The 15,683-nt window shown below is 40.2% G+C and overlaps 1 protein-coding gene across 6 annotated transcripts in view; it reads right to left on the bottom strand.

Moving 5' to 3' along the window:
- The window catches only part of TANC2 (tetratricopeptide repeat, ankyrin repeat and coiled-coil containing 2), a 486,030-nt gene that overhangs the window by 24,238 nt on the left and 446,109 nt on the right, over positions 1-15,683 (bottom strand). For all 6 annotated transcript variants that reach the window (XM_054537237.2, XM_054537241.2, XM_024234406.3 and 3 more), the window contains 4 exons: positions 14,845-14,967; positions 14,067-14,303; positions 7,669-7,854; positions 4,699-4,792 (listed from right to left, as the gene is read on the bottom strand). In XM_054537237.2, coding sequence (XP_054393212.1) covers positions 4,699-4,792; positions 7,669-7,854; positions 14,067-14,303; positions 14,845-14,967 — 640 coding nt within the window. The remainder of the gene's footprint in view (positions 1-4,698; positions 4,793-7,668; positions 7,855-14,066; positions 14,304-14,844; positions 14,968-15,683) is intronic.

Genomic DNA, 15,683 nt, shown 5'->3' with positions numbered 1-15,683 from the left:
TATATGGGTCAGAACACAAGAGTAGTTTAATAATATGACTGGATAGACACTTATTAGGAAACATTAAGAATTATCTCAGTGCATAAAACAAACCATTTGGAAAATTTCTAACTCGCATTCTGAATCTGTTTAAAGTAGTTACTAGGTTGATAAGGTTGCAGCAAACCTCTGTATGTGAGGGGGCCAAATACATTATTTTTCATGAAAGAACTTACAGCATCCTAGAGAAAATACAGACAGTATTTCAGAATCAAGCCTCTCACTAATGATGCCAGTTCACAGAACACATCTGAATATTCACAACCAGTGCCCATCTGGAAAGCCATACTGTCCAGTCTGACAATTCTATTGCTCTGGCTGCCCCATTTCTCCCCACTGGATAACACATTTATATGTGAGGGAATGTTCCATTTGGCCTTTTTCTTTGTTGTATCATCTCTGTTGTTGAGGTTATGATGTCATTTGGCAGCAACCTTCAGCTGATAGCTGGACATGGTTAACACAGCTGGCCAATTTCATCTCAGAACAACACAACTATGTAAAATGGAGTCTGGGCTTTTCAAAATCCAAGAGCAAGGAGTTGTAAGTCTGGATTTTATATGAGATTTATCAAAAACTGTTAAAACTTTCTAAAAGAAAGGAGATGAAGGTAAAGCCAATTCTATAAAACATCAAACTGCAAACAGAGCAGTTAGGAGCCAACTTTCTTCCTAAAAGAGCAGTAACAGAATTTGTTCCCTAGCTTGTCAGCATCTGACGAGATGATCTGACAGAAATGGTCTTTTTTCAACGGGAAACATCTAAGGAGTTGGAAGAGGCAGACAGGATGTAGCTCAGAGTTGGGGAAACAGCCAGAGTCTGCTTGGATGGGATGCTGACACTAAAGAGAATGCAGAGATACACATGACTCTTTCATCTACTTTCAACCTTGGAGAAGTCCAGCACAGACAGGTCATGTAAGATCAAGGGGTCAGGGAGGAGGGGGAAGTGGGTGGGGAGAAATAAACTGATCACTGCTATTCAAAATAACATTAATAAAACATTTATTGAGCTATATGTCAGACACTGCTCTCAAAGAACTCATGGTTGAGTAAGGAAACAGACGAATATGTTAATATAGAGTGTGATATGCACAATGGAGATATGTCCTTGGTATGAGGGAGAGCACAGAGGAAGAGGTTTCTGAGATGGCCTCCAGGTAGAGATGATAATGTGAGTTAGATGCTGAAAGATGAACAGGAGATTTACAGGCATGGAAGGTGTGGGGTGGGCCAAGGGAGAGCATGAATAAAGGCACTGAGGGGAAAACAATATGATTACTGTTATTGGAATTACTGGAGAAGACAGGCAATATATGAGGCTGAAGATTATTACTGGTCTTTTTATGCTACATTAAACGACTTAATCCTACAAGTAGTAAATGAAGGTTAGAAAGCAGGAAAGTGACACAAACAGACTATGGCTTAAAAAGATCACTTTGGCTGAAGTCTGAGAGATGTATCACAAAAGGGTGAGGCTAGAGGCAGAAGCTCAATTAGGAGGTAGTTGCAATAATCTAGGCAAACGATGATGAGGGCAGGAATTAAAGGAATCTAGTAAGTTTATTTCGTAAACTCTGGTTTCTTTTTGGGGCCATGTATTTCCAGGGTTGGCCTCCAGAGTTGCTAGAAGCTCTTAGTGCTGGTCCTGGTCTGTGCCCACAACACAAGGGAGAGGAGGGTGTGGTGCAACAATCTTGTCACCTTGTTTGCTTTTCTTCTGTGGTGTTCCATAAGAAGTCTGTGAAAACTCTACGGGATGGGAGGGGGTCAGCAGATAGTGAAAGCTGGATGTAAGATGATGACATCTGGAAAGATAAAGAGGCTGCAAAGGGAAGATGAAAGCAACCAGGATGCTCTAGTGATCTGCCTTCAGAAAATCTAATATGTAAAAATCACATCCAATTAATATTCTAAGATTCACTTTCTCCCTCTACATTTTAACATCTCTGAAATTGGAATGCATCTTACAATTAATGTAATAATAAAGAATTGTGTCAGTATAGTTGGCAGAAGTTGTTTGTTTTTGTAGTGGCACATAAAATAATGGCTACGTAGTTTCTTAAAGTTAATGGTGTCTTAGATTTGATACAGTAAGTGATACATATTATAGGGAACATCATGACCATTGTATTTTCCTTAGGTTAAAAATTGTCACTTAGGTCCTGGTTGCAGATATGAGCCCCCACCAACTAGCTTTGGGTCACAGACCACTTTTGTATGTGAAAATATGTGTAAGATTTTGTCATGGGAGGAAGCATCATAATTCAATAGGTCATTATAAAATTTAAACGATCATGTGCTATAAGTTAGAAAGGCACATGTATGTTTAATAAACATCACTGTAGATAGAACAGTAAATCAAAGTCCATTCTATACTAGTGATGAGTTGTAGGGTCATTGTCACATAATAAACATTATTTTCCAGAATTTTTACTGAAATAAAATAATTTTTCATAGATATAGAAATTGTATTACAGCCATGCACGGTGGCTCACGCCTGTAACCCTAGCACTTTGGGAGGCTGAGGTGGGGAGATCACCTGAGGTCAGGGGTTTGAGACCAGCCTGGCCAACATGGTGAAACCCCATCTTTACTAAAAATACAAAAAAAAAAAATTAGGTGTGGTGGTGCACGCCTATAATCCCAGCTACTCGGGAGGCTGAGGCAGGAGAATCACTTGAACCCAGGAGGCAGAGGTTGCAGTGAGCCGAGATTGTGTCACTGCACTCCAGCCTGGGGGACAGAGTGAGACTCTGTCTCAAAAAAAAGAAAAAAAAGAAATCATATTACAAATAAATTTCATCTTAACTCATGTTTAAGTGGCTCTTTATGTTTATAATATTATAATTATATTGTACATATGCATAAGTCAAACACAACACAATTCTGATTATAAGCAAACACATGAAGTTTTGATTTTTTAAAATCTTGAGATATGGTACATATGTACAAAATTCACTGTAAACATTTATTGTATACTTTAAGGAATGAAATATTTTAAAAATCCTGAGGCCATAAAATTTTATTCTAATAAGAAATTCATGTCAATAAAAATAAGTCCTCCATTTAATTCATGCCCTTTTTGAACATTTTTAAGGATTTCTTTCAAGTATGCCATTAGAATGTGTTTGATATTCATCGCTATGACTATTAGTCTTGTAATTTCTATTCATTATCACCATGGGGACATGCCACCACCCTTTAGGAGGTCTGAGAAAAGCGTTCTTACTCAAGCTCCCCATGGCGCCCCCACCACCGTGGTAGTACACGATGCCAGGCTTCAGGGTGCAGGTAGATGCCTTGGGCTGGTACAGCTTCACAGGGATTGTCCCAAAGAGGAAATCCGCTGCTGTCAGTGGTTACACCGCCATGCCCTTGGCAACAAAGGGTCTGCTGGAGATGTGGCAACACTGTTGGAGAAGGCTGTGCTGATAAAAACACACCAACATGTCCCTCCTGCAGCTCTAGGTCACACACATATGCATACTCCAGAGTGGCTCATGTCCTGCCCAGTTCCTTCCCCTCAGCCTGTCCCCTGGCTTCCCTCAGGGTGGGGCTCCAGAGACAGCAGCTGTTTCCAGCTGTACACTTTCCTTTAATCTGTCATAGACTCTTAAGCTGCAGCTGCCAGGCATCTGCTCCCTTTGGATCTTACAAAAGGAGGGATTATTCGAGAAGCAAATTCCTGAGTTTTGGACCATTCCACATGATGTTAAAGCAGTCAGGAAATGTGTGTAAGACTTTGTCACGAGAAGAAATGCCACAATAGGTCTTTATAAATTTTAAATGAGTTCAAGAACCACTTATTTTTAATAACACTCTTATCCTAACCCAAATGCATACCCTTCTTGTTTAGTAAAATATTCTCCCTAGATTGGCCATCTCAATATTGGTCTACTTCTCCTGGAAAATATGACACATATCTGGGGTTACTCTACAGTTTTCATTGCCCTGGTTTCATAGAAACACATCCAAGGTTACTAATGTTTCTCCAGATGCTGCAGTTTAGACTTGGAGGGAAGACAACAATCATTTCCTGCAAAGGCCACGAGGAAGAGGCTTCTGTTTGCATTGTAAGTACCGAACGATACAGAAACTGATTTGCTACAGACCAACAGGAACTGCATAAGGCTGGGCCCTCATTGTGCATCCAGATAGCAACTTTACTCATAATGTATTAGATTAATTGTGTCAGATACCATGCTACCACAGTAACATTTTGTTAAGCCAGAGGTGTGGGTGAAAATTTAACATCCTGGTTAACAAATGCAAGGGGAAAGAGTTATTTTGATGGGAGAAATATTTATTCCTAACTACTACAAGGATCACATAAAAAGGAGACAGGCCACAATTATTTTCTGCTCTGGTTTGGCACATTGTAAGGTAACTTTCTGTCTTTTAAAAATATTTGGAAGCAAGAGAGGGAAAAAGTTTTGTTTGAAAGAAGACTCTGGTGCAAAGAGTATGGAGAATCCACAGGGAAAGAGGATTGAAAGAGGAAAATTGCTTGACTGCTTAGTTTGGCTGAATCAGTCTCCATTACAAAAGCCTGAGACAGAAGACTGCCAAATGTATGCCAGGGAAAAAATAAGGGAGCGAGATTTGAGAGTCCACACAAACACAACACATTCTTGAGGGCAACGTCCATGAGAGGTACCTGTCTCGCCCCAGAGACTGTCAAAGCTGTTGATCTGTGCTCGCTCTACTTCCTCTTCATCTTTTTCTGGAAGATCAAGTAGGTAGGAGACAATCTGAAACAAAAAGTTGTGTCAGCTCAAACTTCAGGTGGAAAACTATGCTATTGACACTAGCCTGTGAGGTTTGGAAGATGCTTGGATGATCCAAGTATCACTAAATCTCTTGCACACAAAAGGAATCAGAACTGACTGTCCTAATAAAGAAACCCACAGCTTCCATGATGAGCATTTGTCTTATCAGGTATGGTTTACACATTTCTCTAGAATGCAATTCACTTACATAGCATGTGATGTTTTAAAAATTACATATTCTTCATATTTAAGTTAAAGAAGCAATCCTTCCTCCTCCCTATAAAAAAACCATAGAAAATAAATATGAGAAAACTGAGGGCCTGTTTTTCTTTCTTTTTTTTTTTTTTTGAGACAGGGTCTCGTTCTGTCACCTAGACTGGAGTGCAGTAATGTGTTCATGACTCACTGCAGTCTTGACCTCCCAGGCTCAAGCAATCTTTGCACTTCAGCCTCCGGATTAGCTGGGACTACAGGCATGCACCACCACACCTGGCTAATTAAAAAAGTTTTTTTTTTTTTTTTTTTTCCAGAGATGGGGGTCTTGCCATGTTGTCCAGGGTGGTCTTGAACTCCTGGCCTCAAGTGATTCTCCTGCCTTGGTCTCCCAAAGTGCTGGGATTACAGGTGTGAGCCACTGCACCTGGCCCTGTGTTTCCTCAGAGTAAAGTGATTATCTTCCTTTTTCCTCTCAGATGTATAAGGACTGTTCTGGAACTAGTAAAGGGAGAAAAATCTCTAAACACAACGAAAAGTGACAGTTCTGCTTCTGGGAATTTGACTGAACAGGGTTAAAAAACCTCCCATAGATGATACAAATTTAATATTACTTAACACTCTCTTGGTGACATGTCAGCTCAGTTGATATGGTAGCTGTTTTGCTGATTATCCCACGCTTGCACTGGCCCATGAAAGCTGACTGTTAAATTCTCAGAAATTCTGAAAGCCATTTGTTTATTAGAAATCAAATAGCAATTAAATACATTAACATTAAAAACAAAGGTTAAAGAATACTCAAATCTCGCAACTTCCTATTATTTAACTATATCTTACTATTATCTACGCTGTTGAGGTTATTTATATTGATTGTGCATGTCTGCATGCTGGGAATATTACATCACAATGTGCTACTGTGCATCTCCTTTGTTTCAGTGATGTCACATTGGTAGCTTGAAATTGGCCATGATAGGAATATTTACACCCTTGAAACTGGCAAACATTATAAATCAGGGCTTCATTTAGTGCTAAAGCTGAAAGAGGATTCAGTTCAATGAATATAGTTTGTATGTGGATGAGAAGTAGTTTAACAGTAGATCACTTATCAGATTTAACGGCAGTACAGTTATTGAGAAAAGAGCAAACTGGGATGCAGCTCCATTTGTCAAACTTAGGTTATAAGTTACAACCACAGGTTAGCTAAAAATTTGGCAAAAATCAACAAAAGCATTCAATTAAGAGTATTATATAGTTCATTATTATTTGTAAGTTATGTGCAACATATTCTTTTTGTTTGTTTGTTTTTTTTGAGATGGAGTTCGCTCTTGTTGCCCAGGCTGGAGTACAATGGCATGATCTCAGCTCACTGCAACCTCCGCCTCCCGGGTTCACGCGATTCTCCTGTCTCGGCCTCCCGAGTAGCTGGGATTACAGGTGCCTACTGCCACGCCCGACTAATTTTTGTATTTTTAGTACAGATGGGGTTTCACCACGTTGGCCAGGCTGGTCTCCAACTTCCAACCTCAGGTGATCCACTCGCCTTGGCCTCCCAAAGTGTTGGGATTACAGGCGTGAGCCTGTAATTTTTTTTTTTTAATTATTTCAACTTTTATTGTAGATTCAAGGGCAGTGAATGTACAGGTTTGTTTCATGGTGTACTAGATGATGCCGAGGTTTGGGACACAAATGTTCCCATCACCCAGTAGTGGGGATAACAACAGTTTTTCAACCCTTTCCCCTTCTCTCCCCTCCCAGTAGTCCCCAGTGTCTACTGTTGCCTCTTTATGTCCATGAGTACTCAATGTTTAGCTCCTACTTATCAATGAGAACATGTGGTATTTGGTTTTCTGTTCCTGTGTTAATTCACTTAGGATATTGGCCTTCAGTTGCATCTATGTTGCTGCAAAGGACATGATTTTGTTCTTTTTATGGCTGTGTAGTATTCCATGGAAACACATTCTATCAGTAAAATTTATAATAAACGTATGCACACACACACAAACACACACCCCTGTTCCACCCCACACCCCTCTTCAGGGTTGGCTGTTAAACATTTCCTAGCACACTACCAATTCCCTACATTTGCCACTATTATTGTTATTATCATTAATAAATAAACTGTATAATGTTGAACAGTTTACCAAGCATCCCTTATAATAGCCTTGTATAAAGGAGTTTATTAGCTTCACTTTGCTGATGGGAAACTAAACTTCTAAGAGATTAGGTAAATTGTTCAAGGGCTAGAGTTAATGAATAGCGAGGCTGGGACTCAAATCTGGTCCTTCTGAGATTCTAAATGTTATGCTGTTCCTGTGCCACATTATCTAACCACGTGACTACACCTCAATAATTCATCTCTTTGAGCCTTGGTGCCACTGTCTGTTAAACAGGGAGGAAAACATGGAGAATAATTAGATCATTTCCACGGTCCTTTCCAACTCGCACCTTTCTATACCTACAATTTGAGGGACCTTGGCATTTGAATAAAGTGCTTCATGGAGTTTAATCTCCTTATTATTCAGAGCAGCGATCACGAATTCACATTAATTTGGTTGGCAATTTTGTCTTTGTGCAATCTTTTCTCCTGGTTTCCTGGGTCCTTCAATACATAGCTTGAAAAAACAATCCTATTGCCTACTTCTTACCTCAGTATAACCCATGCTGGCTGCAGCAATGAGGGCCTGTTGGATGGCATGGCTCTTCTTAAATACTCCTTGCTGCTGGCCGGCCATCGTCCAGTCACACTGAATCAAAAACTTGACAACCTCCAGATGACCTCGGAGTGCAGCATGAACCAAAGCACACTGCCCGTTCTTATCCAAATGATCCACCTAAGAGGAGAGGACAGGAGATCTGCGTGAACACAGACTTGTGGCTGAGCTCGCTATCTAGTCACATCCGCCACTGCACAAGCCTAGACTACTAAGAATCATCCTTTCTACTCCTGGAACCAATCTCTGAGCAAATTCAGGAGACTCTGCTCAGCCTAGATTATTACTGAGCTACAACTATGCTAAATGTCCCTCTGGGAAGAACTTCTTTTCCTCAGAAAAGGTCAGACTTTTGTTTTTGCATTCCAAGAAAAACAAAAACCAAAATTCTCAGTTTGAGCTTTGTCTTCCTGAGGTAAATTCTTCTTTGTCTCCTCAAATAGTTCATTTTAGACCAAGATTTGAGAAACTGGTAGCTCTGCTGGCATAAAAAAAATTAGCTTTGAAAAAAGGGAAGAAAAACATTATGAAGCTACAATTTTTTTGGCCTTCCAAAGAAGCAAAACATCTCACATCATGAATCATTTGACCACCAAACTTTGGCAAAGTCTGCTTCTCTCTTCCAGCAGGAGGGAAGACTCTTAAAGATCTGCCCCAAATGGCTAGAGGCACTTCTGGCTTATTGCACCAATAGTAGTCTTTATAATTTCAGTGTTGGTTACAAGTGTAGGCTGAAAGAAGACCCTGATCAAGATTGATTTACCAGAAGGGCCTTCGTTTCAACAGACGAGTAGCCTTTCATTAGATGAGTAGCCTTTTTTGGTAGGTAGGTGGCACTTGTCCTGTGGTAGTTAGATCAGTTGAAAATATAAGTTCTGTTTCTGGCTTTCCTGCTGACTTCAGTTCCACCCAGCCATCCACATAGTGAATATTTACTGAATACAGAGTATGTGGCAAAGTACCATTTAGGTGAATAAGACAGTAATATATAGGTTCTGCTCTTAAGGACTCTCCAACAAGGTAGGGGAGATGTGACCAATGTGACAAGAGCCTGTCCAACAAAGGCGCGTATACAATAAATTTAAAGGAAAGTAAAAGTGAAATAACATTTCAGAGGAAGGAAAGATTAATTCCTGGCTAGAATCAGGAACAGATTCAGACAGAAATGTCTATCTTGACTGGCTGAGATGGAAAATGATTAATGTATTCTACTTTTTGTGAGAGTAGGGCATATGAAAGGGAAGTTTAAACTCTAAGGCTGAAAAGGTCTTTTGGGACAGAGCATGGATATTTCTGAATGCCAGGCTAAGTGGTCTGAATTTTAACCAAAAGGTAGTGAAGCCATTGAGTGTTTTCATGCTCAGAACTGTATTTTCAAAAACTAAGCAAATGGATAAAAGAAACCATGGCTCCTTGGAGAAATGGTTGATTCCAGGACTGGGGTAAGAGATGAGACTAGAACATCTTGTGGTGTCAGAAAGTCAGAAAATGCTCAAAAATTAATAGAGGGAAGTCGAAAGGACACAGGAATCAGTTTGAAGGAGTTCCCAATGGCCAAATCTGGGGCAATGTGAACAATGAAAATGAATAATAATGGTAATGGATTTCAGGCTATGGAATAAAATAAATATCCATGACTTCATAGTAATATCAATAAATACTTGAATAAATACATGGGGGAGAAGGGATCGCTTTCCCTTTCAGTAACATTTCAATTAATAAATGTTGAGGGAATGATGGAAGTAGAAAATCACTGTTAGGCAAACATCAAAGCAATAATTATTGCAGTGGCTGGGCATGGTGGCTCATGCCTGTAATCCCAGCACTTTGGGAGGCCGAGGCGTGTGGATCACCTGAGGTCACGAGTTCGAGACCAGCCTGGCCAACATGGTGAAACCCCATCTCTACTAAAAAATACAAAAATTAGCTGGGTGTGGTGGTGGGTGCCTGTAATTCCAGCTACTCCAGAGGGTGAGGCAGGAGAATCACTTGAACCTGGGAGGCGGAGATTGCAGTGAGCTGAGATCATGCCACTGCACTCCAGCTTGGGCGTCAAGAGTGAAACGCCTCTCAAAAAAAAAAAAAAAAAAACATAATAATAATAATAATAATAATAATTACTGCAGCAAGAATCACTGATGGGTCCTAATATTAGTGGACAAAAGTATGACAAGAACCAGGATGTCTATCTTTCTAGTCTCAAAAGCATAACCCTAAAAGATATTTCTTAATTACAAAAGGAAAAACAGTAACTTCAGAGCTGAGAAACCTGGAAGACACTACCTTAGATGCTTGTTGGGGGTCAATGTCCTCCTAACTCTGGAGTAGGGGTTAAGCTAGAGTGATAAAATGCTCAGAAGAATCCAGCAAAGAAAAAGACTTCTGAAATAACGAATAAGATTATTCCATATCGGAGGCCTTTTTGGACAGGTATTGTGTGGTGGCCTTGGTACGTACTTTCTCAGACAATGTCACGTCATCACTGATATATGGTCCATGTGTTGGTTAGCAGGTCTAGGGTAGCCAAGTGACTGAGGTTAACACCACCTGTAATAAGACCTATCAACAGCAGGGACTTCTAGTGCTGCATTTTTATAAGGGTACAGCATTGCTTACGTGGTAGTCTTGTCAAAAATACATACACTCAATCTCACAGTGAGAAAACATTAGATAAACTAAAATTGAAAAACATTCTACCGAACAACTGGCTGGTATTCTTCAAAACTGTCAAGCTCATAAAAGATGAACAAAGACTGAGAAACTCTCACAGGCTAGAGGAGACTAACGAGGCACAACACTAAATGTAATGTGGGATCCTGACCTGGATTCTCTAATGCAAAAAAGATGATCAGTGGGACAGTTGGACAAATTTCAGAAAGGTCTGTAGATTAGTTAATAGTATTATCACCAAATTACTTTCCTGGTTTTGATAATGAGACTACAATTACTTAGGCTGTTAACATTAGGAGAAGCTGAATGGAGGATATACAGAAACTCTATGCATTTTTTTTTTTTGCCTACAAGATAATTATTTTATTTGCTTTTATTATTTTAAATGGACACATAATAATTGTACATATTTATGGGGTACAGTGTGATATTTTGATACATGTATGCAATGTGTAATGATCAAATTAGGGTAATTAGCATACCCATCACCTCAAACGTGTATCATTTGTTTGTGGTGGGTCTCTGCACTATTTTTGCAATATCTTTGAAAGTCTAAAATTACTTTAAAATAAAAGCTCTACAAAAGCTAAGGGGATGGTGTGTAATAGATGAGATGAGAATTTGAAAAAGGGGTTTGTTACACAAGAAGACTCCAAGAATAATTCAGGAGGATAGTGGCAATTGGGGTAGGGACCAAGGAGTAGCTTCTTAAGCTCTTTTGAGGATAACATTGAAAAGAGTTGGCCACTAAATGAATTAGGAAGGGCAAAGGAGGGAAAGATGTCAATGACTCCCTAGTTCTGAGAAAAACATTAGCAGAGTTTGAAAATCCAGAAAGAGGAGGGTAAAGATGATGAGTGATTTTAGAAAGCTGGATCTGAGGAACTAACTAGTCAGGGATCTGAACATGCCTGCCAAGGAAGCAGTTACAAATGTGAAACTACAGCTCAAAAACATTTTCAGAAATTAGCAATTTGGGCTTAAGAGTCACCAAAATGTAGGTAGGAGAACTAGAACCCAGTTGGGTTTGACGCCAAAGCCTATGACTTTAATGCTGAAGCCATGGCGAGTATGAGGATGGAAGGAAGACCAGAGGATCTTAGTGAACAGTTCTATCAGAAGAAGAAGAGAGGGGCAGCCAGAGAAGTGGGAAATGACATTAAAAGTTTACTACTGGCCGAGCAGGGTGGCTCATGCCTGTAAGCCCAGCACTTTGGGAGGCCAAGGTGGGCAGATCACCTGAGGTCAGGAGTTCAAGACCAGCCTGACCAACATGGTGAAACCCCATCTCTACTAAAAATACAAAAATTAGCCAGGTGTGGTGGTGTGTGCCTGTAATCCCAGCTACTTGGGAGGCTGAGGCAGGAGAATTGCTTGAACCTAGGAGGCAGAGGCTGCAGTGAGCCAAGAATGTGCCACTGCACTCCAGCCTAGGCAACAGAGCCAGGCTCTGTCTAAAAAAAAAAAAAAAAAAAAAAAGAAGTTTATTATTGCTAATACTATGGAGGGGCTCAGAGAGGTGAGGAATGAGACAAAGCTGCTTTATTTGGTGACTGGAAGTCATTAGTGACTTTTAAAAGAGTAGCTTGGTAGAATGTAGGGAGGTTGGGTTATTTTCTTTTTTACAGAAACTATTTATTAGGCACTGTATAAGATTAAAAGAGACTTTAACACCTCTTTTAAAAAAAGGCTTTATCTCTTTCAATGCTTACACTGACTCTTTTAACACCCTTTTTATAGATGAAAAGTGCGACTGAGAGAGGTTAAGTGACTTGTTCAAGCCCTCGTATAAATTAAGTATGGACACAGGATTTGACCCAGTTGTGTTTGACCCCAAAGCTTATCATTTTAATGAGTTGCCTCCTCTCTCATTCACGGAAGCCAGAATGCAAGTGGTTAAGGAGTAATAAGGAGGTGAATGTAGCCAGTATAGAGGACTCTTAGGACAGGTTTGGTAGAGGTGAAAGGGAAGAGATGGGATGTTGCTTCTGGTTAGCAAGGGAGAGGAACATTTCTTTTTTAGGTTAGGTAGGTTTCTACATTCATAGGTTTTAGAAACTGAGAAAAAGGTAGTGTGAATTTAGAAAAAGAATGAAATAACGTGAGAGAATGAGCAACACCGTGGGTTAAGAGTGTAGAGGTGGAGACAATTGCTCTGGAAAGGAAGGTAAGTACTTCCTTCTCTAAGGCGAAGTAGAGGTGAGCGTAGGTAAGAACTGATAAGAGTTTTGAGATATAGGCACCTCGAGATGAGCTTGATCACAGTGATGAAGGGCAGAAGAGGCGTGATAGGATCTTGAAAGAAGTACGTATGAGTTACATTTCTGCTCTGGGGAAAACAATGAAAGATGAAGAAAAGGATGGCTTGGCAGTGTAACGGCTGAGCAGCAGGGAAGACCCAGCTAAGATGAGAACATGAAGTGACAGCAATAGTAAGAAGGGCTGGGTGCCGTGGCTCATGCTTGTAATCCTAGCGCTTTGGGAGGCCACAGTGGGAGGATCTCCTGATTCAAGGAGTTTTAGCAAACCTCCAAGCAATATAGCAAGACCCTGCCTCTACAAAATAGGAAAAAAATAAAACTGAGTGTGGTGGCGCGTACCTATACTCCTGGCTACTAGGGAGGCTGAAGACTGCAGTGAGCTACAATCATGCCACTGCACTCTGGCGTAGGCAACAGAGCAAGACTTTGTCTCTAAAAAGAAAACGAAAATAGTAATGAGGTCCAGTTATCATTGTTCCTAGAGGTGTCCATTCAAATGAATGGGATGTCACAGGTGGACAATCATTGTGCTACAGTAAACTTCCAAGGCTCTGAGATGTCACTGAGAGGCCTACGTCTCAGTTCCCAAAGGAGTGGAGGAGTCCCACTTTCTCCCCTGGTAATAGCACTGGACACCGCAGAAGGAAGTCGTACTATGACTTGTATTTCACTATGAAACCACTAAAGTCCTCGGTTTGTTTTCAGGACTGAAACAAAATACTATGAGGCCAAAATTTTTTTCCCAGAGGCCTACATTTGTGAGACCAGCATTTTTCTTTTCACCAATATTGTGAAATCGAGTTTTTATACATAAGGCAAATATATTTTGGAAACGTTTTCAGAGAACTGATCAGTACTAACAGAAGCACTTCGAGGTGCCCTTGGTCTGTCTGAGTATAAATAGGGAGAATCATCTTCTCCCTTTATCTCTAAGAGTGGTGGTAATTCAAGGACAGGATGAGGGTGTCTGGTCCTGTTCTCATCTCCATGGCTAAGTTTTTTTTTCTACACATGAAAGGCTTTGAGCCTGCAGGTGTCATTTGGTCCAGACCTGCCACTGCAGTCTCCTTGCTTCCTTACTTCTCCTTCCTCTCTTTGTTAAAAAGAGGCTTCTTCTGAGCTCAATAGATCACTTCTGGGTTGTTAGGTAGAAACTTTTTGTGGTTACTGATAAATGCAGTTTCCCAAGCACCTCTCAAAGGGTTTAGAACTGTGTGCTCCTGCAGGATGGATGGCAGTGGCCCTGCACATATGCAGAACCAGCACTCTCTCTGATCAGCTCTCCATCATGGTTTGATATACTCTACCCAGACTCATGAAGTAACATTGGAGATAAGAAAAGAGTACGCATCGAAAAGAAAGAAAAAGGGAAGAAAAGTAGCAGAGCTGGGCAGCCAGTACCTTGGCCCGTTTCTTGCACAGCAGCACCACAATGCTCAGGTACCCTGCTGCTGCAGCATATCCCAGGGGAGTCAGGCCACTTTCAGAAGAGGCATCCACGTTAGCCCCAAACTCCAGCAGCAGGGCTACCATTTCTGTGTAACCAAGATGGGACTGAACACATAGAATTGGAGCATTATTTAAAACCTCTGTCCGGTAATTAATATTGGCACCTCCCAAAATCAGCAGTCGGCTGACCTAGAAATAAATAAACAGAACTAATAATTAGACAAACAGGAGTCACATCCTTTTAGCCATCTTTTATTAAACCATCTAACATTCTACAACAGTGTCTAGTAGCATTTAGTAATTGCTTTATTTTATAATCTCATTTGCTCCTTTTTTCTTTGCCTTTGGTAGATAATATAAAATATCTCCTTTACATAAATGTCATAGTAACTAGAGCAATTGCCTCCCATACTGTAGTGCGGAACATAGTCTCTACGAAGCGAGCTCTCGGTCAGAAAAGCTCCTACCAAGACAAAGGCTACCTGAGATCAATTTACTCTTTGGAACCAGCAGGACCTGATCCCATATGTCAGAGTCAGCTTATAGAAGTTAAGAGGACAATGGAGCTAGTCTCTATAGAATAAAATTTAATAATTTAAAATATATTATCAATAAAAGGCTAATAAGAAAGGCAAGTCAAAGATCAACTAAATAGCTACTTAATGTCCTTCTAGTTTTATTTTTTCATAGTTAATTCCTTATCATATTTATAATTTCTTTATAAATTTACCTTTATATTTGGAGTGTAGAGATTTCGTAAAGACGCCAGTGCCATGGAAAGACCTTCTGTGCTATAGGAGATCCAGAGACCTTGGAGGATGGAGGATGATACACCAACTTTTTTACTCAAACCCTGAATAAGAAATACAGACAATTAAATTAGTAGTCCAGCAAAAAAAAGTAGCATCAGTGGTGAATTAGTGGCCTCTTTGTTTTTGGTACTAATGAACGAGAGCGGAGTCTCACCCTAACAATGTTCATGCCAAGCAAAGTCTAGGTGGGGGGACAAACACCAGTCCTGCAGGAACAAGCTAACTTAAACAGTCTCTAACTCTGCAGCCCTTAGCAACACATCTACTCAACACCTCTCTTTTCTGTTATATCTGGATATAATTTATTTTTCCATATCTTTTTTATTAGCCTTCTTCAATAAATCTCTTAAATTCAAGTTACTAAATTACACACTGTGGCAGAAATAATGCAATGTGATCACTGATTTCCATTTCATTTTCTTCCTGAACATTTGGAAAAACTCTATTTCCCAGCCTCCTTTACAGTTAGGTAGGCCATGTGACTGAATTCTGGTGAATAAAATTAGGGCATAAGTAATATGTCATGTCCAGGCTTGGCTCCAAAACTTCCTGCATATTTCTCTACACTTTCTATTGTTCCTTTTGGTTACAGGCCAGATGTAGAATATCCAATGGAGAATTCTGAGGCCCAAGGTGATTTTAGAACTACTACACGGAAGGAGCCTGTCCAGAGATCTGCACTGTACTGCGATGTAAGGAGAAATAAATCTTTGTTAAGTCATTGAGATTTTGCAGGTTTGTCAATAGCAGCTAGTGT

Source organism: Pongo abelii, chromosome 19 (genome assembly GCF_028885655.2).
Source record: "Pongo abelii isolate AG06213 chromosome 19, NHGRI_mPonAbe1-v2.0_pri, whole genome shotgun sequence".
Classification (NCBI taxonomy): Eukaryota; Metazoa; Chordata; class Mammalia; order Primates; family Hominidae; genus Pongo; species Pongo abelii.
This window is presented reverse-complemented; position numbering and strand designations above follow the sequence as displayed.